The sequence below is a fragment of the Tiliqua scincoides genome, chromosome 6 (assembly GCF_035046505.1).
Source record: "Tiliqua scincoides isolate rTilSci1 chromosome 6, rTilSci1.hap2, whole genome shotgun sequence".
Taxonomy (NCBI): domain Eukaryota; kingdom Metazoa; phylum Chordata; class Lepidosauria; order Squamata; family Scincidae; genus Tiliqua; species Tiliqua scincoides.
The window spans coordinates 59548492-59574256 of record NC_089826.1 but is presented as its reverse complement, the minus strand read 5'-3'; the positions used below and the strand labels follow the sequence as shown (position 1 = coordinate 59574256).

The window sequence follows — 25765 nt, the reverse complement described above, 5'->3', positions numbered from 1 at the left end:
TGAGCTAGAAGTTGATGTGCCAACTTAAGTGGCATGAGCTCACCCATCCAAATGTTCAACAGTTGCTTTTCAATTTTAATTTTGCTTCTCTAGGCATAGGAAACATTGGAGAGGGAAGTAACATTAGCAGCAATTCTCTGATATTTTGGCTCAAATATTATTGCAGGGAAGCAGCAACCACAAGAACTAGTCCTTTGTGTTCTTAGCCAACTCACCAATTTCTCTCTAGCATTTGTTTCTCAACACAGTTCACAACTGCATTTAAATAAAAATGTATGTATAGACATGCAAGAATTGACTACACTCATGAAGGCCTGGACTGAGCCTCACCAATGTATACTTTGAGAATTCCTGATTGAAAACCAATAAATCCAGCTAATCCAACATACCCTGTGACACTTGCAGAGGATTTCTTTTCCCTCAGTGGTTGCATTCACTAAATAGGAAACATACACGAGAAACATCCTGGTACCAACTGTTCCACAGTGAATATATATAGCTTTTTCCAGCTTAAGAGAGAGAAAAAGATGGTCAGACAAAATACCAAGGGTTTCTCATTGCTTTAAATAGGACTTCTGAGTCATTGCATTCAGAATGTTGACATATCTTTCTGAACTCTTAAGGCAGGGGTGCTCAATAGGTGGATCGCGATCTACCGGTAGATCGCGAGGCAAAATGAGTAGATCGCGGAGTGCCGAACCCCCCCTTCAGGTGCCTCTGGGAGGAAACGCCGGGAGTAAGGCCCATTGTACTCAATGGGGCTTACTCCCAGGTACGTGTGGCTAGGATTGCAGCCTCACAGCCTAATCCTAGGCATGTCTACTCAGGAGTAAGTCCTGTTATACTCAGTGGGGCTCAAGGTACACCAACATACATTGTACACATAAATGTTATATGTTATGATGGCGCGAACATTGTAAAAAAAACTCTGGTAGATCTCCGGGCCTTGCTGGGTTTCAAAGTAGCTCTCGGGCCAAAAAAGTGTGAGCACCCCTGTCTTAAGGCATTCTAATCATTAATGTTTTGCTCTCTTAGAGTTGCCTATTGCTTATGAAAAGTCATGGTTCTGGCACTGGCAATTGCAATGAGCGCAAATATAAATTTGAAGAGAAGCATATATTCTTAAACTGGTTTTCCATTTTTTTCTTATATGCATTCTGACTCTGACCTAAAGAACATTAGTCACACCTAATCCACCCTGAACAAGGATTCAAATGCAAACAGCAATCCCCAAACCAGGATCTACATCAAGGAAGGCATAACATAATCCTGTCACTGAATTATTTCCCAGTTCTGACAAATGTACAAGGCATGTTTACCTTTTCCCCTGGCTGCAAATCTCCTACAGGGATATCAGGAAGTAAGGCAGGATAGGAATCATCACACATTTCTAATCCATTTAATGTCACATGAGTTTTCTGAGTGAGGTTTGCATCTTGCCCTACAACAAAGAACCAACTTTAATATTTTAGGTTGATTATTAAACCATATTTGTGAAGAATCTCTCCTGTGGCAACTATGAAATATTTCAAGCTACTTGTAGTCAAACTCATGACATTCAGGAAGCCAGCTCATTTTGAAAATGAACTTGTAGTACAAGCTTCAGAACCACTTAATATGCATAATGTAGGTGGTATATTTTTAAAATCACTAAAATGCCAACTCACTGTCTAAAACCATGTTTCTCAAAATAGCAGACAGATTATGTTTGCAATATTATGCATTATTGCATTCAATAATTTTCAATCCATGGGCTGTTTCCATTTAAGGCATTCACAAAAAATGCAAAAAATTACAATCAAGGAAAATTGTTGCTTTTAATTCTGAACTTATACACGTAAAAATGTTACTCTTTGGTAAAGGTGTCTTAAAAATCAGTCACACTTTCCATTCTGCCAGTAAATGAATATGTGCACCAAAATTTATTCTTATTTACAGTTACAGTTTACAGGACAAATCACTGTGTGAGAAGAGAAAAAATCTTATACAAACGTACAAATCTTATACAAATGTGTTTTGAAAAAGAACAGAATTCACCACCTTGACAAGCCAACATTGCAGGAGAAGGGTAACCTCAGTAGCAATGAATTAAATGAGCTTCAAAGTTTTTTCTTTAACTGCTGTAAATCAGATGTTTGTTTAAACCAGTGGTTCCCAACCTTTTCTGCACCGGGACTCTTTTTTAGATATTTCAACCTGTCTGGAACCCCACAAGTAATGCCATTAAGCAGGGACAGAAAGTGGCATCATTGTCACTTTCCAGAAGTGAAAACATTAAGCAGGAAGCAATTGTTTTTAATAAATCACACTTTTAAAATAAAACACACTTCTAAAAGTTGTTCTCATAAACAGCCCCATTTACAGAAATGGATGGATGGAGGGGGAGACACACATACACACACACACATCATGTCATGCAGAAAGACAGAAGTGGGGATGGGGAAGGGATCAGTGAGAGTGACACTACAGCACCAAATTTCAAGATGGGAGTGGAAGGCTGCATGAATGGAATGAAAATTAGATGGACAACTGGGGTGGAGGCACTCAGGAAGGAGGAAAGGAGTTCTGGCAATAGCCCGTGACCTGCAGCCTGCTGCCAAAAGCCTTCTCTCCCCCCCCGCCACTCTACTACCATCTTTCAATATAGATCTTGACTCTCACTCCTTGCCCTATACCTTCCCCCCCCCCCAAACATTTAAACTTCACAGTCCAGACCTTTCAGATCTGCAGGTAACATTTATGCCTGTAATCCCTCACCTCTTTACTCCCTTCCCCCAAGTTCATGCTCCCTCACCATCTTGATCCCTTCCTCTCTCAACACACAGGGAACTCACCTAAGCATACACAGGGTGATGCACAGGGCATGCTTTTTCCAAGCATGCCCACTTGGAAAAAGACCAGGAGAAGTTTCACTGCACATGCACACGCCAAGATGAGCCCAAAGCAAAGCCAGTTTCCCCCACAGCCAGAAGCATTGTGGAAGTGATGGTTTATTAGGGAAGCCTCTTCCCTAGCCAGAAATTCCCACTTTTCCTAACTACTAAGTTTTGCAAAGCTAGTTTGCAAAGGGGCCCCAGCAGACAACAGACACAACCCTGTGCCCTTCCCTGCATCTGGCAATCAGAGGCAGCCTGCCTTTAAAACCAAGAGCTTGCACAAACCTACTATGACTTGTAACCCATAATGAACTTTTCTTCCAGAAATTTGTCCAATTCCCTTTTAAAGACATCCAGGCAAGATGCCATCACTACTTCCTGTGGCAAAGACTTCCACAAACTAATTACACGCTGGGTAACCCAGCAATGTTCTCAAGCACTGCCTTTCAGAGTTTTGCTGAGCTCTCTGTGACACCCTGAAAAATCAGCTCGTGACCCCCAGGTTGGGGGTTGAAATAGTTGAAACCAGTGTTCCTCAAACTGTGGATCATGAGCCAATTTCAGGTGGGTCCCTATTCATTTCAATATTTCATTTTTAATATATTAGACTTTAGATGTTACTACGGTATGTGACTGCATTTGGGGAAATGATACACATCTGTATTTTAACAGGCTACTATGTATATACTTTTAACAATGACAGTTAATGGGACTTATTCCTGGGTACGTCGTTAAAAATTTTCCTGCTTGATGATGTCACTTCCAGTCATGACATCATTTCTGGTGGATCCTGACAGATTCTCATTCTAAAAAGTAGGTCCCAGTGCTAAATGTTTTAGGACCACTGGTTTAAACAATTGATTTCAATTATTCCTCATGTGCTAAAATTGTACAAAAGGAAGAAGTCACTTAGGGCCAATCCTATCCAATTTTCCAGTGCTGGTGCAGTTGTGGTCGTGGGTGTGCACTGTATCCTGTGGTCGAAGGGCAGTCACTGGGGCCTTTTCAAGGTTTGGGCACATGTGTTCCATTACTACAGGGCTGCATTGTGGCTACGCCAGAGCTGGAAAGCTGGATAGGATTGGCCCCTTAATCCTTTCAATAGAAGGACCATAATTTTCTACAGCAGGAGTTCCCAAACTTTTTAGCACCAGGACCTACTTTTTAAAATGACACTGTCAGGACCCACCTAGGTTTACCACACTTAAAAAAAAGGGATCTAGAAAGAAGAAGTAAAAATAACCAGAAAACAGACCCTCAAACATTTATCTCCCTGTGTTTACACATGCTTGCAAACTGCAGGAACTAAGCTCTTTGCAAGGTAATTAGCAGTGACAGTATCTGATTTTTGAACAGTCTCAGGGCTTGCAATTATCCAATCCTTCCATCACCCTTTGGCAACTCACCAAAAATCAGGTTGTGACCCACTAGTGTGTCCCGACCCACAGGTTGGGAACCACTTTCCTACAGTGCTTCTGAGCTAGTACCACAATGAATACCTGGTTTTAAGCCTGCTGTGAGTTTTACATCTTTAGCAACTGTCTTCTCGTGTGACTCGATTGTCACAATCAAGCAGTACATTTCATTTGTCAAGGCAGGAGGTTCATGTTGAAGCTGGACAGAAATGTTTGGCACTCTGGAAATGATCCTTTGATAAAAACAAAAGCAGTCTATCATTTCTTAGCATTTTTACAGTCTAATCTTAATCCCTGTTGCCACAAAAGCAGAAGCTTCTGCCTCAACCAAAGCAATCTATGCATGACAAGCTGGAAATAATAAGTTTTTGAAAGGCATGTGAAACAAAACTCTTCCAGTGCTCTCCTTCCACTCCATATCCTCAATGACAATTTTCACTAATGGATGGGCCCATTTCCATGGCCCTTAGGGTGCCGTGCTAGATTGCTGGAACTTGAGTTCACCCCATATCTGTTCAAAAATTGTTTATACTGTCTTTTCCCCTCCATATTCGGGCAGCAGTATTAGTAGCAGGTTCCAGCCCACCTCCAGCAGTGCAGGGTGATGAAGTGCCTTTTGCATCAATACCAATATACATCCTCTATTGTTACTCAGCAGCAAAGCATTAGCAGCTTTTAATTGCTCTTATTCATTCATTCCACTATTCCCATTCTACAAACTGGAGGAAGCGAGGCTTTGGGGGAGAAGCTTCCAAAGGTCATCCAGAAAAAGTGGCAGAACATGGGAGGTGAAATTACTTCAAATCCCTACCATTCTATTCACCAAGGATGCCAGAATTGTGAGGTTCTTTCCCCCACAACAATCTGCAAGCTCAGAGAGATCTCCATAGGGACCACCAATAAGAATGATAAAGAAAACAAGAAAGAGACCAATGGAGCAGGGCAGGGAAAGACAACTGTCAAAATACCATATCAAAGTAAGAATGGCTTCAATATAGGAACTGCAAGTGGTTATACAGGCAATGATTTAAATCCCATGGAAGTTAGTAACCAAATCCAAATACTGTTTCAAATGTTGAAGTCCTGGCAGATTTTGTTCCCATATAGTTTTTTTTAAACTTAGTTAAGTTTTCTGAAAGAATAAGTCTCAAACCCCAAGTCTTCTTGGTCTTTCAATTCTACCAGGGAAATTTTGCATTTAAGTACAAAAACTAGCGAAGCCAATGACTGCTTATGTCACATTAACTGAAAACGTCAACCATGCTGTTTATCAACTAAAACCTTCCACCATTTCTGCCTGCTTTCACTTACATGGTGCTTGCTTGAACAGTCAGACTGTCCCAATGAATCTCATTATCTGGAAGTTTAGGTCGCCTTTTGAAGGAACGAGCAGCCAGCAATGCTTCTTGAGAAGAAGCAGCATCTCCCCCTCCTCCATGCCAATTCAAAATCACACACCTGCCATTCTCACTGCCCAGAATCAAATCCACGGCAGTAATCTGAAAGACAGACAAGTATTATATGGCTTCTCCTCCCAATTCCAATGTGTACCAAAAAAGCAAATATAATCTTCTCCCAGAATTATATTTATTTAAGAACTATGTAAAACCATTCTGCCCCCTGAGAATTTCTGCTGAAGCACACCAGTATTTGGAAGTGCCTGTGTTAAGGGGGTCAGCCTGCCTTTAGAAGTCAGAATTTGATAGTTTCAGATTTTTCCCACACTACAATCTGCAGAAAATTTTTAGAAGATGCCAAGCTCATAGCACAACCTTATACATGTTTATTCAGAAGTCAGTTCAAATGAGTCTTAACCCACTGCAATCCAAATGTGTGCAGGATTGCCATCTTCTTATCTGCTCTAGAAGGTACTGGAACCCAATATGCCCCTTTCTCTAACAACTGACATATGCAAGGCATTGCACAATGAACTCATAATGCTGGTGCAACAGTCTCTGTAGTTGATCCTATCTTTCTGTTGACTACAGCATACCAATGGTCTCCGCATTAACTATATCTGTAACCTCCTTTCCAACCACAGTTGTTCTCAAGGCAATAGACAATAATAGAACCACGTTTACAGATCAATTATATTGCCTGATAAAGACAATGCCAACTCACTTTAGTTGCTGTACCTGCTAGATAAACCTAGATAAAAGTATTATCAATAGCTTACCTCAATCTTCTTTCCCACATCTTCTGTTTTTGCCACAAATTTAAAAGTGAACTTCTTTGTTTTACCAGGGGTAAGACATAATGTCCCCTGTGTGGTTGATTCCAATATGTCACTTTTATGATATGCTTCTTCCACCACACAATATTGGTTGTATTCCTATGACAAGGAAGTGGAGAGGAAAAGATTTGCTTTGAGAAGCACCAAGATCCAACTGACCAACTTACCATTAAATTCTGCCATCGTTTTGAAAGATTGTTACTGATGTTTTTTATTCGTACTAGAGGCGGGAACATAAGAACATAAGAACAGCCCCACTGGATCAGGCCATAGGCCCATCTAGTCCAGCTTCCTGTATCTCACAGCGGCCTACCAAATGCCCCAGGGAGCACACCAGATAACAAGAGACCTCATCCTGGTGCCCTCCCTTGCATCTGGCATTCTGACATAACCCATTTCTAAAATCAGGAGGCTGCGCATACACATCATGGCTTGTTCCCCGTAATGGATTTTTCCTCCAGAAACTTGTCCAATCCCCTTTTAAAGGCATCTAGGCTAGACGGCAGCACCACATCCTGTGGCAAGGAGTTCCACAGACCGACCACACGCTGAGTAAAGAAATATTTTCTTTAGTCTGTCCTAACCCGCCCAACACTCAATTTTAGTGGATGTTCCCTGGTTCTGCTATTATGTGAGAGTGTAAAGAGCATCTCCCTATCCACTCTGTCCATCACCTGCATAATTTTGTATGTCTCAATCATGTCCCCCCTCAGGCGTCTCTTTTCTAGGCTAAAGAGGCCCAAACGCCATAGCCTTTCCTCATAAGGAAGGTGCCCCAGCCCCGTAATCATCTTAGTCGCTCTCTTTTCCACCTTTTCCATTTCCACTATGTCTTTTTTGAGATGCAGCGACCAGAACTGGACACAATACTCCAGGTGTGGCCTTACCATTGATTTGTACAACGGCATTATAATATTAGCCGTTTTGTTCTCAATACCCTTCCTAATGATCCCAAGCATGGAATTGGCCTTCTTCACTGCCGCCGCACATTGGGTCGACACTTTCATCGACCTGTCCACCACCACCCCAAGATCTCTCTCCTGATCTGTCACAGACAGCTCAGTACCCATCAGCCTATATCTAAAGTTTTGATTTTTTGCCCCAATGTGCATGACTTTACACTTACTGACATTGAAGCGCATCTGCCATTTTGCTGCCCATTCTGCCAGTCTGGAGAGATCCTTCTGGAGCTCCTCACAATCACTTCTGGTCTTTACCACTCGGAAAAGTTTGGTGTCGTCTGCAAACTTTGCAACCTCACTGCTCAACCCTGTCTCCAGGTCATTTATGGAGAGGTTGAAAAGCACCGGTCCCAGGACAGATCCTTGGGGCACACCGCTTTTTACCTCTCTCCATTGTGAAAATTGCCCATTGACACCCACTCTCTGTTTCCTGGCCTTCAACCAGTTCTCAATCCATGAGAGGACCTGTAATTCCCTGATTGTGGAGTTTTTTCAGTAGCCTTTGGTGAGGGACTGTGTCGAACGCCTTCTGAAAGTCCAGATATACAATGTCTACGGGTTCTCCTGCATCCACATGCCTGTTGACCTTTTCAAAGAATTCTATAAGGTTCGTGAGGCAAGACTTACCCTTACAGAAGCCATGCTGATTCTCCCTCAGCAAGGCCTGTTCATCTATGTGTTTTGAGATCCTATCTTTGATGAGGCATTCCACCATCTTACCCGGTATGGATGTTAGCTGACAGGCCTATAGTTTCCCGGGTCCCCCCTCTTTCCCTTTTTAAAAATAGGCGTGACATTTGCTATCCTCCAATCTTCTGGCACCGTGGCCGTTTTGAGTGACAAGTTGCATACCTTAGTCAAGAGATCTGCAACTTCATACTTCAATTCCTTAATAACTCTTGGGTGGATGCCATCAGGGCCCGGTGACTTATTGATCTTTAATTTATCAATGAGGTCTGAAACATCTTCTCTTTTAACCTCTATCTGACTTAACTCCTCGGTTAACTGGAACCTTGCTCCAGTTGTATCTGGAGCCGTTCTAAGCCTTGGAAAGCCTGCATGCCACCCCTCTGAGGTACATAATGCCACCTGGAGGTTCTGGTAATTTCTGGGAGGTCTTCAGTTGGGCAATCAGAGGGTTTGGAACCCACGGAGAATAAAATTCATGGATAGAGTTCCCACCTGTACACATCTATCAAGGCAGCAACATATAAGCTTATTTACACTTTCTTTAAAAGGTCATCTTCACTGTTAAACTGCATTTTGTTGAAACAAATAATTCCCAAAAAAATTATTGGGATTAGAATTCCATGCACACTTTCTTGGGCACAAACCCCACAGGGGTGTCTTAAGTTTAGGCAGTGATGACTGAGGCTATAACCCTATGCATACCTGGGAATAAGCCCCATTGACTACAATGGTACTTTCTCCTGGACGCATTGGGCTGCAAGTTTCACTAAAAGCAATGGACTTCTGCAGCAATCCTATACTCACTAACTTGGGAGTAAGTTTCACTGAACTCAGTGGGACTTACTTCCGCGTACACATACGTAAAGATGTGAAGGCCTGGAAAAGAAACCAGAAAAATTCAGGAAAAAAAACTCATTTTCCTGAAGCCTTTTTTGTTTTTTTCTGAAATATTGGAAAACTTGAAAAAAGAAAAAAAGAAAAAATATTCACCATAATCAATTTAAGACAAGGTGTTCAAATATTGTCCAAATCATTTCTAAAAAATATGTATCAGTATATTCTGGCATTAAACTAGATAGCAAAATGCAATGGCTCATTAACCTTTTAGAAAAGACATAAAAATGATTACCTGATTATTAAAACTGACACACAGCTTAGAAAACCGGATAGGATGCGGACAATCAGCTTTCAAGTATACGTCAAACTGAACTGGAGTATCAACATGAAAACTTGGAGCAAGGAATTTGGCTTTGCACTGCACTAGAATTTAAAGCAAAAGGAAAGCACGTTATTTATTAAATACACCTCTTAAATTGGAATGTTTCATAAAATTACAATAAGCCACAATATCAAAAAAGGAACATCAGTGCTAGACGCATTACATTTCTGTACAGAGCCAGATAAACTTTCACAGAAAGTCTGGACAAGTTATGAGGAGATTACTGGTTGCTCTTCTATTTTGTTCTACATGAAGGCACAGAACTGTGACTCTGTAGCTGCAATCCAAGTAGAATTCAGATATGCAGCCATCAGAGCTTTTTCTGAAGCACTCAGAAATCTTGCATTGCAGCAGCTCCTACTGTTGAAAATGCAAAATACTTTCTTGAGCAAATCAACTGTGGGAGGAAGCATTAAAGCAATGCCAATGTACACCAAGTTTCCCCTCTTCCCAGTTCTTTGAATCACCAGCTGTGGGGAATCACCAGCTGTGGGGCTATACATAATGAGCTTGTGGGTACTGAGCTAAGATTTGAATTGCCTTGCAATGTTTTTCCTCTGAAGAGGACACGAAAAATGATGCAGAAGTAGAGCTTTTATATCATTTTCAGTGATATGAAACTTGTTAAAAAATAAATATATAGCAAGACTCACTTACATTCATGGCAACCACACCAACAAGGCATATCAGAATGTGTTGTAAAATAAATGTTTGCACAAAACTGTAAAGTTTTGATATCTCACTTTGATACCTCAAACATTACCCCAAGGACGACTGCCTTCTCCCCCTGCAAGGAAAGTTTGTTGCATCCTTGCTACTGTTGGTAAAACAAATGATCATTTCACATGTTGTGAAATAACTTGTTAACTTCACAGCCATAAGAACATAAGAAGAGTCCCTCTAGAACAGGCCAAAGGCCCATCTAGTCCAGCTTCCTGTATCTCACAGTGGCCCACCAAATGCCCCAGGGAGCACACAATACAACAGACACAACCTGCGCCCTAGTGCCCTCCCCCTGCGTCTGGCAATCAGAGGCAGCTTGCCTTTAACACCAAGAGCTTGTACATATCTACTATGACTTGTAACCCATAATGAATTTTTTCTCCAGAAATTTGTCCAATCCCCTCTTAAAGGCATCTAGGCAAGATGCCATCACTACTTCCTGTGGCAAAGAGTTCCACAGATTAATTACACAATGGGTAAAGAAATATTTTCTTCTGCCTGTCCTAACTCTCCCAACACTCAACTTTAGTGAATGTCCCCTGGTTCTGGTGTTATGTGCGAGGGAAAAGAGCATCTCTCTATCCACTCTGTCCATCCTCTGAATAATTTTGTATGTCTCAATCATGTCCCCCCTCAGGCGCCTCTTTTCTAGGCTGAAGAGGCCCAAATACGGTAGCCTTTCCTCATAGGGAAGGTGCCCCAAACCAGTAAACATCTTGGTAGCTCTCTTTTGCACCTTTTCCATTTCCACTATATCCTTTTTAAGATGTGGTGACCAGGACACAGTACTCCAGGTGTGGCCTTACCATTGATTTGTACAACGGCATTACAATACTAGCCACCTTATTCTCAATGCCTTTTCTAATGATCCCAAGCATGGAATCAGCCCACATCTTAAACCATGTTTCAGAATATTTTAATCTGATAAACTGAGTTTACTGAGGTGATAAATATCTGCTCTAGGAACACATTTCCAACAACTCTGTACTGCCTGGATAAAATATGCCTTAATCTCCACTGAGACTGTATTAACACTCTATTAATGCACAACTCAGAATAAGCCCCACTGTAAAAATCTGCATGCATTTCCCTACGTCATTCTGAAATCAGTAAATGCAAGTGTTACCTTTCTTGAAAATAAGGGTCCTTGATACATACCAAATGGAACAAAATCTTGCACTTCTATGGTAAATATATTATTGCCTGCCAGAGAAACTCTATCAGCCCACAACTTCTGCGCAGCTTTCACAGAAGCAGTATCACAGTCTGGTTCTGGATCTGGACTCTCATTCTGGATTCAAACAAAAAGATTTCATTAAGTAGTTCTGGAGGCCAGTCTTTGGGGACTATTTCACAAAAATTAAATTCTACCTACTTACCATGAGAACTTTAATCAGATTTTTTTCTATGCAAGATTTTTGATCCTCTTTCAAAGTAGAAGCTAACAAATAAAGGGGAAAAAACTATGAAATACGGCCTTCTTTGCCATGTAAACACATGAGTTACAGCTTTTTACAATGTTAAAATGCTTGCAGATGCTCTAATCTTCCTCAGTCACATTCCTGCTTGAACTATAAACCTAGCAGATTAGGTGGAAACCTGAACTTTGACAATATCCCTTTAGGTTGCAACTAGTGCTTCACATGACTGAAGACTCCTTTACAAGTCAGGAAGCTTCATGACCTAGTGAACCTGTGATCCAAGAATCCCATAGCCTTCCTTGAACATGCTACCCACATCACATATAGTTAGATACCAAATAGCAACCATTTCTAGAAGTACTAGCTACTGAAGTTTTCATTAACAAACAAAAGACCCAACGCCTCTGTAGTGTAGTGGCTATTAATTAGAATTAAAGAAAGCTGCCTAGTGTTTATATACCTGAAACATCTCTTTTCATAGTTGAAATGTAGTACTATACTCTGTTCTCAGCACACTGCACTTTCCCAAACTTTTCTCTGAACTTACCTGCATGATAGAATTACAACGCTTAGCCAAAATGATAATCAGATAAATATTTGGACTAACTTGAAATGAGTCCCCTACTAATTGGAAACACTTTTAAAAGTAAACATATAGATGATTAGAGGCCCAATCCTATCCAACTTTCCAGCACCAGTGCAGCTGCAACGCAGCCCCAAGGTAAGGGAACAAATGTTTCCATAACTTGAGGAGGCCTCTGCCTTATCCATCATAGCACATGCCCCACTGGCACAGCTGCACTGGAAAACTGGATAGGATTGGGCCCTAAGGCTGCAATCCTACGCACATTTTCCTGGGAGTAAAACCTATTGCACACAGTGGAACTTCTGAGTAGACATGCATAAGATTGCACAGTAAGTTCTTTAAAAATGCAGCTGGATGGTACTGTTTTAAGCGTTCTCACTTTCACTCAAAAGAAACTCTTTCTATATTGATACCTATTGCTACATACACCTGCTAAAACAAACTATGTTAATATGCATACTTCTGCTGATGTAACTGTAAAGCATACAATCAAGTTCTTTTAATTTGGCAATTGCCTAACTGTAGAAGTTGTCTAAAACTGCCCATGTTTACACTGACAAAGCATTTAAACCAAAGTAGCACCAGCTTAACACAGAACTGAAATGCACTTCCTTACCTCTTCCCAGCAACTCTAATGAATATGTAATATAATCTTTGATTTGGGCCATGAGGTAGGAACATTTAAGAGCAGTGGTCAGTATAGAGGTTAAGAGGGTCCACCATCCTTCCGTACGATAATCACACAAAACATAATCCAGTAGCCTATAAGAAAATGGAAAGGAAAGTTTATTAAATAAATGAATGAACTTGCCTGCAGTTAAACATACAGTGTTAATATAGTCTTAGTTTAATGTTTCTATTAACGCTCAGTTGGGAATAAACTGTACTGAATACAGTGGGGTATGTAAACAAGTCGGATTGCATTGTAAAAGTGTAATAAAATAACATAGACTTCATTAGATAGGCTCGGTGATGTGGCTTTTCTAGAAAATTTTGAAATGAAACATCTTCTGATGCCAAAGATCAGCCCAGATCCAAATCAACATACTGCACTTTGATTTATTTTTATAAAATACTACTAATCAGGCTAACCCAGTGGTTCCCAAACTTCTCAGCATTGTAACCCTTCCTCCATGGTGGGTTGCAATGCAGGTCTGACTTACAAGGAGGATGGGGAGGATTCTTCTGGGTCACGCCAGGCTGTCAACCCACTCTACCGGTCTCTGTGGGAATCAGACTGGCCCATCAAAACTTATATTTTTCATAAGCAAACTGGAAGTGACTTTTCAAGGCTTCTGCTGGCCATTCTGAGGCCTGCAGAGGCCAGTAAAGTGGGGCCCTGGAGGGCCCCCCCGGCCTCAGAATGCCTTAAAAGGCATAAAAATGTCACTTCCAGTTTCCTTTGAGAAACTGGAAGTAGCATTTTTGCCCATAAGGGCCATTCTGAAGCCCGCAGAGGCTGTGGGCTGACTTACAGGTAGTCTTTGGAGGGCTTAAGGGACTGAAACTACAGACCGTTATCTGCGGTGGGTTCAAGAACGGATCCTTCACGGATACCGAGGCCCCACCTGTATTTATGTTATATATTCTATGTTTGTTGTAAACATTTTGTAAGCCGCCTTGGACATTTGCCTTGGTACGAGAAAGATGGAGTAAAAATTGTTTAAATATATAAAAAGCAGCCATGAGCAATGAGTTTTTAATTTGCTTAGTAACTAACAGCCTAATCTTATCTCACACTAGCCCACAGAATGAACTTGCAGCCAGTGTGTGTGTGTGTGTGTATAAAAGTAACCAAACAGCCCAAGAGATATAAGTAAAACTTTTCCTTACTTCCCCATAGGCCATGTGGATTCTCGGGTGGGTCTCCTGAGACCTACACCAGTTATTCTGCTTGCATAAATCCAAGGAAAATTGTTTCAAGGAAGGGAAAGGGGATAGCATCTCGGTGTGTGCACTGCCACCAAGATCCACCCCTGCCCTGAATTACCCCTGCTGCCAACCTACGTGCTCTGGCATCTGGGAGCTATTTTTGCATGCACAGAGCCTCCACCTGTTTGCACCAGTGCCCACAACGTACTTAGCAGCAGCATGGCTTTTGCACCAGCATCCCAGTCTTTATGGTGATGGATCACAAGATCTGCCACCATAAGGCCCCCAACCAGATTGGGCCAAGATTATCAGTCTTCCCCCTCCAACCTTTTTTTTTTTTTTTTAAGTCCTGAAGTCATGCAGTAAGAAATGTAGAGAAATCATACTTACTTCAAAGCTTTGGTGTAGTCTTTAGCATAGTAATATTCTTCACCCATCTGAACCACTGAAAAGAATATCAGATTATTTGCAATGCTTAAAAACCACAGTAAAGACATTTTTGACATTTGTTAGATGAAACTTACTCAAGTGACTTTTCATTCTTGGACATTTGTATTTCTTGAACTGTGTGACTGCATTACTCAGCAAGGTGATTATTAGCTCCTAATAAAATTAAAAAAACAATTCAATTATATTTATGCTTTCAATGAAAAGCCATAGATGATGCTTTAGTCTGACTTACAGAATGAAGAACTTTATTCTCCTTCAGTTGCAGGGCCAAAATTCCTACTTTCTCCTTTTCAGGATCATGGAGATCAAAACCTGCAAATGACAGTGAAAAATCCATTATAACACATTTGTCCAATCCCAGAACTTCCTATATGTACTCTGTTAGCACAATTACATTAATACACAAGTCTAGTTCCAACTCAAGCATGATAAGATTCTAAACACTGTGGTATCTTAGGAGAAAGAATGTTTCAGAATTTCTTCCAGATTCTTTGTTCCTTTAAGGTTGCTCTAAAAGATATACAGGTGGGAACTCTATATGCACTGGGGTTTGGTTCTGGGACCCCCACAGATACAAAAAAAAGTATTAAATAAAAGCTGACAAATACTAGTCAGTGAGGCAATCAGAACTATTTTGCAGCTCGCTCTGAGAAAAGTGAGCCCCTCCCTTCGCCTTGACTCCTGGCTAGAGATTAATCACTTCCCTATTTCATTGTTCAGTGAACCAGGGGAGGGGAGAGGGTCACTTTTATCCAAGCGAGCTGCAAAATAGCAGTTCTAATAGTCTGACTCCCTACAAAAGGGGTTTATAGAATGGGGATTGTATTCTCCAGGTCAGCAGGGTCCTTATTATTATTATTTTTTAATTATTATTATTTTATTAATTTGTACCCCGCCTTTTTGCCCAACGGGCACACAAGGCAGCCATCTTGTCTGCCATCTTATCTGCAGTGGCCATCAGTGTTGAATCTAATCAGTGGATTATAAAATCAATGTATGAAAAGACTGGACCTTTATTCCAATAATTAAACATATAAACATCTGAAATATTTAAGCATTATGCATTGAAAAGCCCATTACAAAAATCAATGCCCTTAAAAACAAAGACAAAGCTTCACAGCATTTCTTAACCTTTACAGTATCATTTCAAAAAGGCACCTTTATTTCTTGCTATTATAGATGATACCAACAATCACATTCATTTCATGTCACATGTTGGCAATGTTTGCAATTATCTGAAAGATATATCCCAATCTTTAATTTTTCCTTTTGAACTAAAGATTTAAAATATAGGCTTAGTTCACAATTATCCTAGTCCAGATCCCTGCATGTGCTCTGAAGTACACATGCAGCTTTTTTCATGCACCAGCCTCCCCATTCATTTCAACACAGGGAGCAGATCTCCACATGCAAACGAACACTTATGTGGATAAGTTTCCTCCATTGAATGAACGGGACAGGCCCTTGACATGGAAAGGCTCTGGGTTTTCAATGGAACATTTACCCTGGTATCCGAGATATGCATACTGCAACAGAAAGAATGAAGTCACCTGGCATTTCCATCAGTTAAATCAGGAGTTTTCAAACATTCTGCTCTGGAGGAAGTGTCTGTCAAAGTATCCCAGTATGCCTGCCACAGAAAGTCTCTGTGTTGCATAGGTTTTTGGAGCACATATGCTAGGACACACAGGTCATTCGGAGCACTGACCAGGCCTGTCAAGGCTCACAGTAGTCCTGCAAAAGTTCCCCAGAACAAAGTTTGAAAGACATGAGAACTTAGAATAAATGCCCAAGATAATGAAAACAAGAGCTGTGAGTTGCTGTTTAAACACTATAAATAATAGAAAAAAAGATTTACTTAGTATTCCCTGCCGCCAAGGCCTTTGCCCATAGAAGTCAAGCATTCCAGTCTGAGTTTCCAGTGGATCTGGATTGGGATACATCGCAGAAGGCTGCAAAATCAGCAAACACAATATTTAAGTGGATCAATACTGAAACAAAAAACATTCCCCCCCCAAAAAAACAGGCCAAAACTGAAAGAGAACCTAGAAGGAAAACCTGACTCCTCCCTTCCCGCACACATAGCCATATGTAACATTCATAATTTTGTATTAACACACTCTTTTATAAAGATAATACTTCCCAAATCTTAAAGCATTATTGGTGCATAAATCCCTTGAGATTAACAGAGTTCACGTAGAACTAATTGGCTCAGGAACAAGGACATGCAGGTAACTAGGGCTTCCTTCCAATCACCTATTTATGTTATTTCTTTACAGTTATATCTTGCCTTTCTTCCATGTTTGAATTTGAGGGGAAACATGCTAGTCTTCATCCAGGCACTGGCTAGACACAGACGTGCTTTGTTACAGCAAAGCTGCTGCCTCATGTGCCTTCAGACCTCTGGCAGGAGAGAACTGCATGTATTCATAGAGTTTCTGCCACCACCAATACAGAAGCCTATACATTTATGGTGAAACACGGCTCTGGTTTGTGGTCAAAGCCTACAACATGGTTACTGTAATTTGTTTTTACCAAGTAGCTTTCAATACAGAACATTTTTACAGGTATTCTATCACAATGGAGTTTGTCCAGAAACCTGTAACTGAACAAAAATGGAAATTTCCACTGAGACATTATAAATTTTATAACGTATGGGCAACACATGCCATTTGCCATACAATACGAAACTGCCATTTTAAGTGACAAATCTCAGACAGATCATAAGAGTTCCTGTTTCATTAGAGAATGCTTATAGCAGAAAAGAGATACCTGTCCAAGTGTGAAATCTTTAATTGAAAATGCCAACTTCTGCCCCTGAGTAACACTTCATTTTGGAAGTTGTTTTATTTCAAATTCACTAACTCATGTTTTCAATTTTACTTTAGATTTGTTTTTATTATGTGTGACAGGAATGGCTTGTAGCCCGCCCACACAGATCCTTAACTTTGTCACCACACAGAACCACTTGCACAAATGCCAGCGTACAAGCAGAATGAGTGTAAATCAGCTCTGTACGCACTATCAACTGTAGCAAGTATAGATCACATAAGGAAAAAACTGCACAAAATCTAAGTGCTGCATTCAGTGCGAAGCACCAGCATTCACACAACTGATTCAGCATGCAGCAGCAGAACTAGGAGTTGGCAGCTGTAGTTTTGAGCTGACCTGTACCTCGTGCAGAAAGCCTGGTAAGAATAGGACCTAGAGAACTTAGTCAATTGCAAAACTGTCCATGAGTCACCTCGTGATTACAGAGAATGTTAGCCAGTTGCTTCCTTTCTTGTGCATAATACGCTGCCTGCTGATAATAGAAACCTGGATTCTGAGTCTGAATAGCTGTCAATCCTAGTTTGATAGCTTCATCAAACAAATCCCCAAAGGCTTGAAACCTGTGAACAAAATACAACAACAAAAATCAATAAGCCTTGGAGATGTTTGAGAAAGCTGTGCACAGCACAGTATATCTGAAAGAGAGTGGGTAATATATAGACCACCTGAGTTCGTGCAACAATTAAGGATTTTAATTTTAAAGAAAAAAAGAAAGTCTAAGTTGTACACTAGTCAAAGCTATACAGGAAAGTATGAAAACAGCAATTACGTGCTTCAAACTAGAAGAAAAATGAACAAATGGCTAATATGTTTCAACAATAAGGCTTTCTATATTTATTTCAAAGATTTCTATGCAAAAATCAAGTGGTCGCACAGGCATTAACAATTTCAGTACTAATTTAGATTGCAGCGATTTTCATGTTTCACCATGAAAAGGACTATAGTCAAGTTTTATCATGTGCAAAGAGTTTAGGGCTTAGAAGAGAGTCCCTTTGGTTCACAGCCCAATTCACCCATCAGTCAGTTTACTTGGTTCTTCAACATTTACTGGGAACAACCACCACTACATTCCTCAAATCTATAGTTAGAGCAAATGCTGAATGCAGGAAGGATTGTGAAATACCTTCCAAACTAAAGAGAACATATACAGTAAGACTCCAGTAGCCCAACACTCATTTGTCTGGCACTCTCGCAACCCCTGCATCAAAATCGTCATGGAGTGCTCACAGCTTGGGAATTGGATCCCAACTTCACTGGCTCCAGCACAGGCACACTTGCACCTGGCTTGGTGATGGCATTGATAAAACAAATTATGGACGATGGTTGGAGACAACCCAGGCAGGTTGGCAGTAATGCAAATACTGTAGTGACAGGCACACTAGACCAGGGGATAATCTAAGGTGGGGCAGTAAAACCCAATAGTTCAGCATTTTCAATAATTCAGCACCATCTAGGCCCTGAAGGTACCAGATTATTGGCATTCTACTATAAATAGCATTTTCAGCTCTAAACAGCACACCTAAGCATTAATCATGGTACTAAAATTTAGTAAGACATACTGTTTTGACATCCAGGCAGCATGCTCAAAAGCCAACTCCGCACTCCCTATTTTTTTCTTGCACAAATCTATGTGCTTTCTAAATTGTGCAATTGCATCCAGTGGTGTATTATGCTGAAAACACAGGCGACAAATCTAAGATTTAAAATTAAAACTTTGATTAAAATATTTTACAAAGGATCAACAACTCAGATTCACAAAAGCAACTATAATGTGATACAGTTATGGCTGTTACCATTAACACTGTACAAGTCAAAGAGGAGCACAGCTTTTGCTATCACTTAAAAAGCTCTGTAGCATTAAATGGGATAAAGAACACATTACAGCCTTTTCCATATGTAGACAGAGTGCAAACTATGGAACGGAAGCTTCAACTCAATTTGTTCACACAATCTTGCATTTCTCAGTTCCACATTTGCTAAGAACTGCACTGAACAACAGACTCTGCTCAAAAGAGATCTTGGGAGAAATAGATCTGTAGTTCAAACTGAATACTTTCCTACTCAAATTTTAAAATTCGGCATGAATAATTTTATCAGTGCTTTACCAGGGAAAAGAAAAAAGTGTAAGTGGGAGAGGTGTAATGAAATTAACAGTAGGTGGGTCAGATGCGTAAAATATGTGGGTTAAATGCAATTTAGTATTTAAACCTAAAAGATAAATCAAAGGAAACAAATCAGATTTAACAAGGTTCTGCCAATAGTTTCCTATTCTTCTTAGCTCCTGTTTATTTCTGGTCCTGGTACACAGAAGTGAAGTTAGAGGGTGGTGGCGCTACAACTACAGCACACTGTGCAAAGTACCATGTAAGCGCCCTTCCCTCTTGGCATCAAAGCCATTTAGGGCAGCAATAGTATGTTGCTGTTGCTGCCCCAAATGGCTCCAATACTGAGGGGAAGGGGTGCTTACATGGGTTGTTGGGGAGCATGTCGTACTTACAGCATTGTCTCCCTCTAGCTCTACTTCTGCTGGTACACAGACCCCTCTGCCTATTCTCTCCCGAACTTCTGTAATGCACTGCTCATTCTTTGTGGCCCAGCATCATATTTTTCTATCTACCTTCTATGCACTAGCTTGCACTACCCCTAACTATGGCAAGCTAATTATAATATAGGTCATTTAAGACAACACACCAAATCACAGTTTGTGCTAACCATAGTTTTTAACAGAAACCATGGTTGAAGTTTCCAGAACATACAAGCAAACAATAGCTTAGAGCAGCTTGTCTGCACATCACCTGACTTCAGTTTATCAACTCAAACACCACACCAGATTCTAGTTAGCACAGTGATGATCTGCACAGCAACTCCCAAATACAGATTTGCCAATGAATTGCAGGCTATTGGTTGCCAATTTGGACCTTGTACCAAAATATATTAAGCTTATTCATGGCTGGGCAGGGGATACTAACAAGTCAGCAACTGTACACTTGCACAGTGCTGACCATAGTGTCTCCTCCATCCACTGTGGCCTCACAGTGCTTCTGTGCAAGCACGGGAAGGTTTAAAATTAACACTGTTACCTTATAATTGATAAATCCTGCCATCGTCTTGATTTCCAACATGTTTGTTTCATGAGCTCGCAATTCATGTACAAGATTATATGCAGTTCTGTAGTTTCTAAATAAAAGATATTATACTTAAGACACTGTTCACTTGTTAAGGAAAAAGAAAAATGGTGAACAACAAAACAATTGAGAGAGATAGAACACTGAGGTACAGAGCCTGTACTCTGGGATAAAAGAATCCCATTAATATCCTATCTACTCAAAAGTAAGTTAGCCAATACACAGTCTGAATCCTTCAGTTATGGCACTGCTGCATCTCCTCTCAAATAACTATGTAATCAAAAAGGAGCAAGGATGTGTTCACCATACCAAAGCGGTCAGGTGTTTTGAGGCTTAAGAGGAAGAGACACCATAGAATACAGTTTAAAGGAATTTTGTGGTGTCTTGAAGATCATCTCTCAAGTAAGCTTACCTAGGAAAAGCAACAACATTTTTCCAGAGGAAAGGCGCTCTCCCCCCCACCTCCACCACCTCCCCTTTCTTCTAACATCTAACATGGGAGGCCACCCTTTTCTAATGGAGGAAATAAATTAACCTTTGCATAAGAGTACTTACTTCAGAGCATTCTGTGTATCCTGTTTCAGTTCACTGAAGAATGCTATTTTGAACTGATGTCTAACAAATAAAAGCTGCAACACAACCAGTATGTCACATTTCAGAATTATGACGGACAGTTTTAAAAACAGCAAGACTGTAATCTAACAATTAACACAATATCAGGCTCCTATGTTGCCAAATTTAAATACGTAACACTTGCTTAATGGTCTTCCATGAGTGCTTTTGTTAATCTCCAAAAATTATTTTTCAATGCCCATAAAGTGGTGGACTATAAAATCAAAGCAATAAACTGTGAGAGAAACATTGTTTCAGTGTGAAATTTATACATTCCAGAAAACAGATAAACCACCAAAAGAGTGCCTCAGGAAGTGCAAGTTTCCCACCTCGAAATTTATTTTAAAGTCAGTTTATCCATTGAAGTCTGAATGATGACAGTATAACTCTTAGCTTAATTCCATCTTTTAAATTCTGTTTGCAAATCAAAACATTTGCCATTTGTTTAGCTCTCAAATACTGCAGTAAAGGTAAAACAGCATGGATAGAACAGATCAGTTATACCTGATGTGTCGTTTTGTTCAGGTATTCTTTATGAGATTTCACCCTTCGAATTTCGGTATAGTAGTAAGTCTGTGCATGCTCATAAAAAGCATTCTCTAACCTAAAAAGAGAAAGGGTTTTCCAACACTTAATGCTGAAAGAGCATTTCCAGCCCATACAGAAGTCAGATTATGATTTGGGGCAGAAGTCCAGTCTACTTATGGATATTATTCTGTGAGTGCAAGAAGGAGAAGATTTATAAAACTTTTCATTTTGACCAATTCTGGTCTTGCTGTTGGGATGCTAACTCAGATTTTTCCCCATAGTTCTCAAGCTCTCAGGTAAAACTGGAGAAAGGAGCCTTTCTAGAATTATAAAGACAGTGGATACATAAACATTTTAACATGAATATATAGAGTAATTGATATTTGACAGTGTTCTATTCTTTGTGAAGACAAACAATTTAAACAAATTTCAGGTGTGTTAACTGTCAAATTAGATTGTGGGAAAGCTATTTAAAATACTCTGCAACTTTCATCTTATAGCTAGCCCTATTTACAGTGAGATTCTATATTTACTTCAAAGTACCATTAAGTTCAGTGGGGCATATTCTGAAGCAAGCATACATAGAATGTCAACCTTAGTCAAGAAATGCTTCCCTCTCACATAATTCACATACCTTATAATATAACCTACAAGGTGATCAGTGTGTGGCAGAACAAAAAGGGATTTTCCAGAGAGGTCACAAGCATTACATAAAGCTGCTGCTCTTTCAGAAGCAATAACATCTTCTCCTAAGAAAGAAAATTAAGAAGTAGTATAAGCAACCCTAATTTATAATCCTCTTGAATTCTAATAAGCTACTAGATAATTACCACCAACTTTGTGTGAATACTGAAATGGCCTGACTAGTGATTTTTAGAGCCATGAACTTTTTAGGAACGTTCACTCAAGTGAATGCCAATTCCTCAACACAGTGAAAACTTCACAAGTCATAGCAACTGGCACACTTTTCTGCCCTACATTCCAATTAATTGCATCAGCTGGAGTGAACTTTTCATCCTTTAAATTGGAAGAGGGGGTCAACACTTCTTTTAAATAAAAAAAAGGAAAATGACACATAGTTCCTTCAGAAGATTATAAGAATGATGAATTTTCTGAAGACCGTGCATCCTGGCAAAAGTATAAGATCAAGAATCTTAAATTAAAATGTCCATATACACTATGCCAGAAAGGAACATAACTGATTAAGTGTGTTAATAAGACAAGTCAATTCTTATAGTCCATTAACACTCAAATCATACTATTCAGACATGTTTAAGCCTGCTTTTTATATAAAACAATAAACAGGGTGGGTATCCGCATTTGCAGGTGAAGCTCTACAAATCTGACAGAGGCATGTGCAGTATTTTAGCAAATAGTTAATATTTATCGGATGAAAAACGGACAAAGAAAAACCTCCTTTGCCCAGGAATGGCCTGCTTCTGCAATGCTCTGGCCATTTAAGTGACAATCCAGCAAGGAGACAAGTGTGCTTGAACCTACTGATTTCAAAATTTTAAACCTACAGTTTATACCAAGTGATTTCCCCCCATAGCCTTTCATGTCTGCATTCCTGCCTGCCAATTAAAACTAGCCAAATCAAAACCTTATATTCCTCATGTGAGACTTGCTTCCAACTTTAAACTCAAGTGAAAATTGACTTTTTAAATACCTGGAGGTAATGGTGTTTTCTTCTGAATCAAAACCACAGCAACCTTTGTGTTCCTTCCCTGCAAACTCTGCCTGTAAAAATCAAATAATGCCAAGCTCGTGTTTGCAAATAGTCAAAAGATTAAGTCTACAAGAAGACCAAACATACTACAGAACTATGAGAAGCAAGACCCTAATCGAAGGAAAATAAAAGGATGCTTTGTTCTTCTCTTAGAAGGGCAAAGCAAATAAGTTGAAATCTCATCAGGCTCAGAAACAGGAAGAATACTTCACTCATTAACTTTTGCTAATGAGAGCTGCAGAAGCAAACCAAACCAAAGCAAACCCCTCATTTCAGCAGAGCAGAATTTCTTTTCATACATTTTCTTTTATTTTAAGGGGTCTTCTAACTTGCCAATTTTTGTTGGTTTAAGTAACAGCTCTAGAAGCTTTTCTAGCTGAAGACTGGGGTTAAATGCTTTAAATAAGTAAGTCTAAAAGTGGAAGAAAGGATCATGTGAATAGTGACATTTCCCTTTCATATACACGATTGCATTTAGCAGATACTAAAGGAATGTTTTGTAAATCAGTTGACTATACCTGACAATTTCAACTTTGGTCGCACATTCTGACTGTTTTTCTTTCCACTGTGGCTCATCCCAGTCCAACTCATAGAACACTACAACAAGTGCAGGTACCAAATTCAGGTGTTTGTTCATCCAGCCAGTTTTCAAGATACCTTTGGGAATGTACCATTCATATGATGTTCTCTGCAAGCATTAATAAATTCAGTGAGTCATTCTAATAAAAGTTGTACAATATGAGCAAGTTTCTGACAAGTGAGTCAGGCCCTAAACTTTCTTCTGAATCAAGTCAATTTACAATAAAACTAACAAAACCTTTGACTTTTCTACTTACATCAAAAATATAATTTATAATTATCCAAAGTACACATCAAAGGGCGTTTCACCTTATTCAGTGAAACTAGTTTTTAAATAAGTGAACTCAGAACTGTTTCTTTAAATTGTCTCAGCAGTACTGCAAACCAGCAGCATATTGGCTTGCTTTCACATTAGGATTTATCTTTTATTCTGCACCCCACCTAAATATCTGTAAAAGTAGAAAGATTGGAGAGCGTAGCGAAGATTAAACTGCTGATCTGGGCTCTCCCAAGTTCTAACCTCACCTGTGCCACAAACTCACTAAATCAAACAATCAGTTCCCCAGCTATAATATGGGGATAATATTACTTATTGCACAGGGTTGCTGTACAGAAGTGCTTTGTGTGTATATATCAAATATTATTGCATATCAACTATTATTACTGTATCACAAAAATATTTTAAATAAATCATTTTGCTTTGTGACAATCAAATACAGAGGAAGGATCTTAACCTTCATAACAAGTTCGTATACTGAAGTCACAGTTACACTTGTTATTGCAAACTGGCTTTTAATAATATTAATTCTAGCATTTAAATAACCAACAAGCAGGAAACCAAGTATACAAACATTTAAAGAATCACCACAAACAGCAAATATCTTACAATAAACTTATGGCCAACACATTTTATTTATTTCTTTTTAAGACAGTAATACCTTTGTTCTACATTTAGGATACTCATGATCACCCGGGAGAACTTTGATAGAAATTGGTACTCTGTCTGCTCTTCTGTTTGCACAAAAAGCATCCCAAACTGCCCGATGAACAGCATTATACACGACATCCAAGCCTGTGAGTGTAACAAATGCCATAGGCCGGCAACATAGCTCCACTGGAAAGTCCCACGGTGAAGGGCTCATCTTGACAGTTTGAAGTAAAATCTGAAACATCAATCATATCTATTCAAATAGGTTTTTTCCCTAAAAGAAATAGCTTTTTTCAAAACATATATTGTTTGGCATATCAAAAGCTGGAAAGAAGAGAATTATTTCCATTTAAAAAGGAAAAACACAACTTCCTCTTCTACCCAAACAAAAGCTGACAAGAATATTTAGTGTACAGGCATTCCTCCCCATATCGATGTACTCACTTATCCGTAGTTCTCCACCCCCCCCCCAGGCATCCATTACTTACCCATTTTCCTTTACTGTGGTGTCAAACACTCCTGTCTCTTCCTTTGCAGCCTGTTATTGAATGCTAAGAAGAGGAATTTGAGTAGCCATCTAGAACGCTGGAGAAAGGAGACAACCAGAACAGGAAACTTCCTGTTTGCATTCTCTTAGTTTCTCTCCTCCTGGGGACTGGGGATGAGAATAGGCCCTCAGTTTGGCTGTACTTGTCGTAAGAGGCAACTAAACAGCCACCGGGTAGATGGGACTCGTCAGCCTGGGAAGGCAGCTCATCTGAGAGAAGGAAAACTCTGATCCCAAACCTCCACTGCCTTGTGGCTACATCCAGTTATGGAAAAGGCTTCAGGAGTCAACCTCGAGGCAAAATCCGGAGCCGGAGTCCCTGAGGCAGTTCATGGCTGAACACAGTCACGTTCTGGCAACTCCTGCGACGCCGCTGGAACCAACCGTATTGGCCTCTGCCTTTCCATTGGACCATTTCAGCGACATGGAAAGGGGGGA

The 25765-nt window shown here is 40.0% G+C and overlaps 1 protein-coding gene across 1 annotated transcript in view; it reads right to left on the bottom strand.

Annotated features, from left to right (window-relative positions):
* The window catches only part of TRAPPC11 (trafficking protein particle complex subunit 11), a 38879-nt gene that overhangs the window by 10690 nt on the left and 2424 nt on the right, over window positions 1-25765 (bottom strand). Inside the window, exons 2-23 of the mRNA XM_066632350.1 lie at window positions 24791-25015; window positions 23792-23961; window positions 23214-23284; window positions 22179-22293; window positions 21521-21620; window positions 20960-21033; window positions 20360-20456; window positions 18839-18972; window positions 17692-17839; window positions 16306-16399; window positions 14680-14759; window positions 14522-14600; window positions 14388-14442; window positions 12742-12887; window positions 11498-11559; window positions 11277-11409; window positions 9306-9436; window positions 6468-6623; window positions 5603-5790; window positions 4376-4524; window positions 1320-1441; window positions 390-509 (exon numbers count right to left, since the gene is read on the bottom strand). Coding sequence (XP_066488447.1) covers window positions 390-509; window positions 1320-1441; window positions 4376-4524; window positions 5603-5790; window positions 6468-6623; window positions 9306-9436; window positions 11277-11409; window positions 11498-11559; window positions 12742-12887; window positions 14388-14442; window positions 14522-14600; window positions 14680-14759; window positions 16306-16399; window positions 17692-17839; window positions 18839-18972; window positions 20360-20456; window positions 20960-21033; window positions 21521-21620; window positions 22179-22293; window positions 23214-23284; window positions 23792-23961; window positions 24791-24994 — 2628 coding nt within the window. The 5' untranslated portion in view covers window positions 24995-25015. The remainder of the gene's footprint in view (window positions 1-389; window positions 510-1319; window positions 1442-4375; window positions 4525-5602; window positions 5791-6467; window positions 6624-9305; window positions 9437-11276; window positions 11410-11497; window positions 11560-12741; window positions 12888-14387; window positions 14443-14521; window positions 14601-14679; window positions 14760-16305; window positions 16400-17691; window positions 17840-18838; window positions 18973-20359; window positions 20457-20959; window positions 21034-21520; window positions 21621-22178; window positions 22294-23213; window positions 23285-23791; window positions 23962-24790; window positions 25016-25765) is intronic.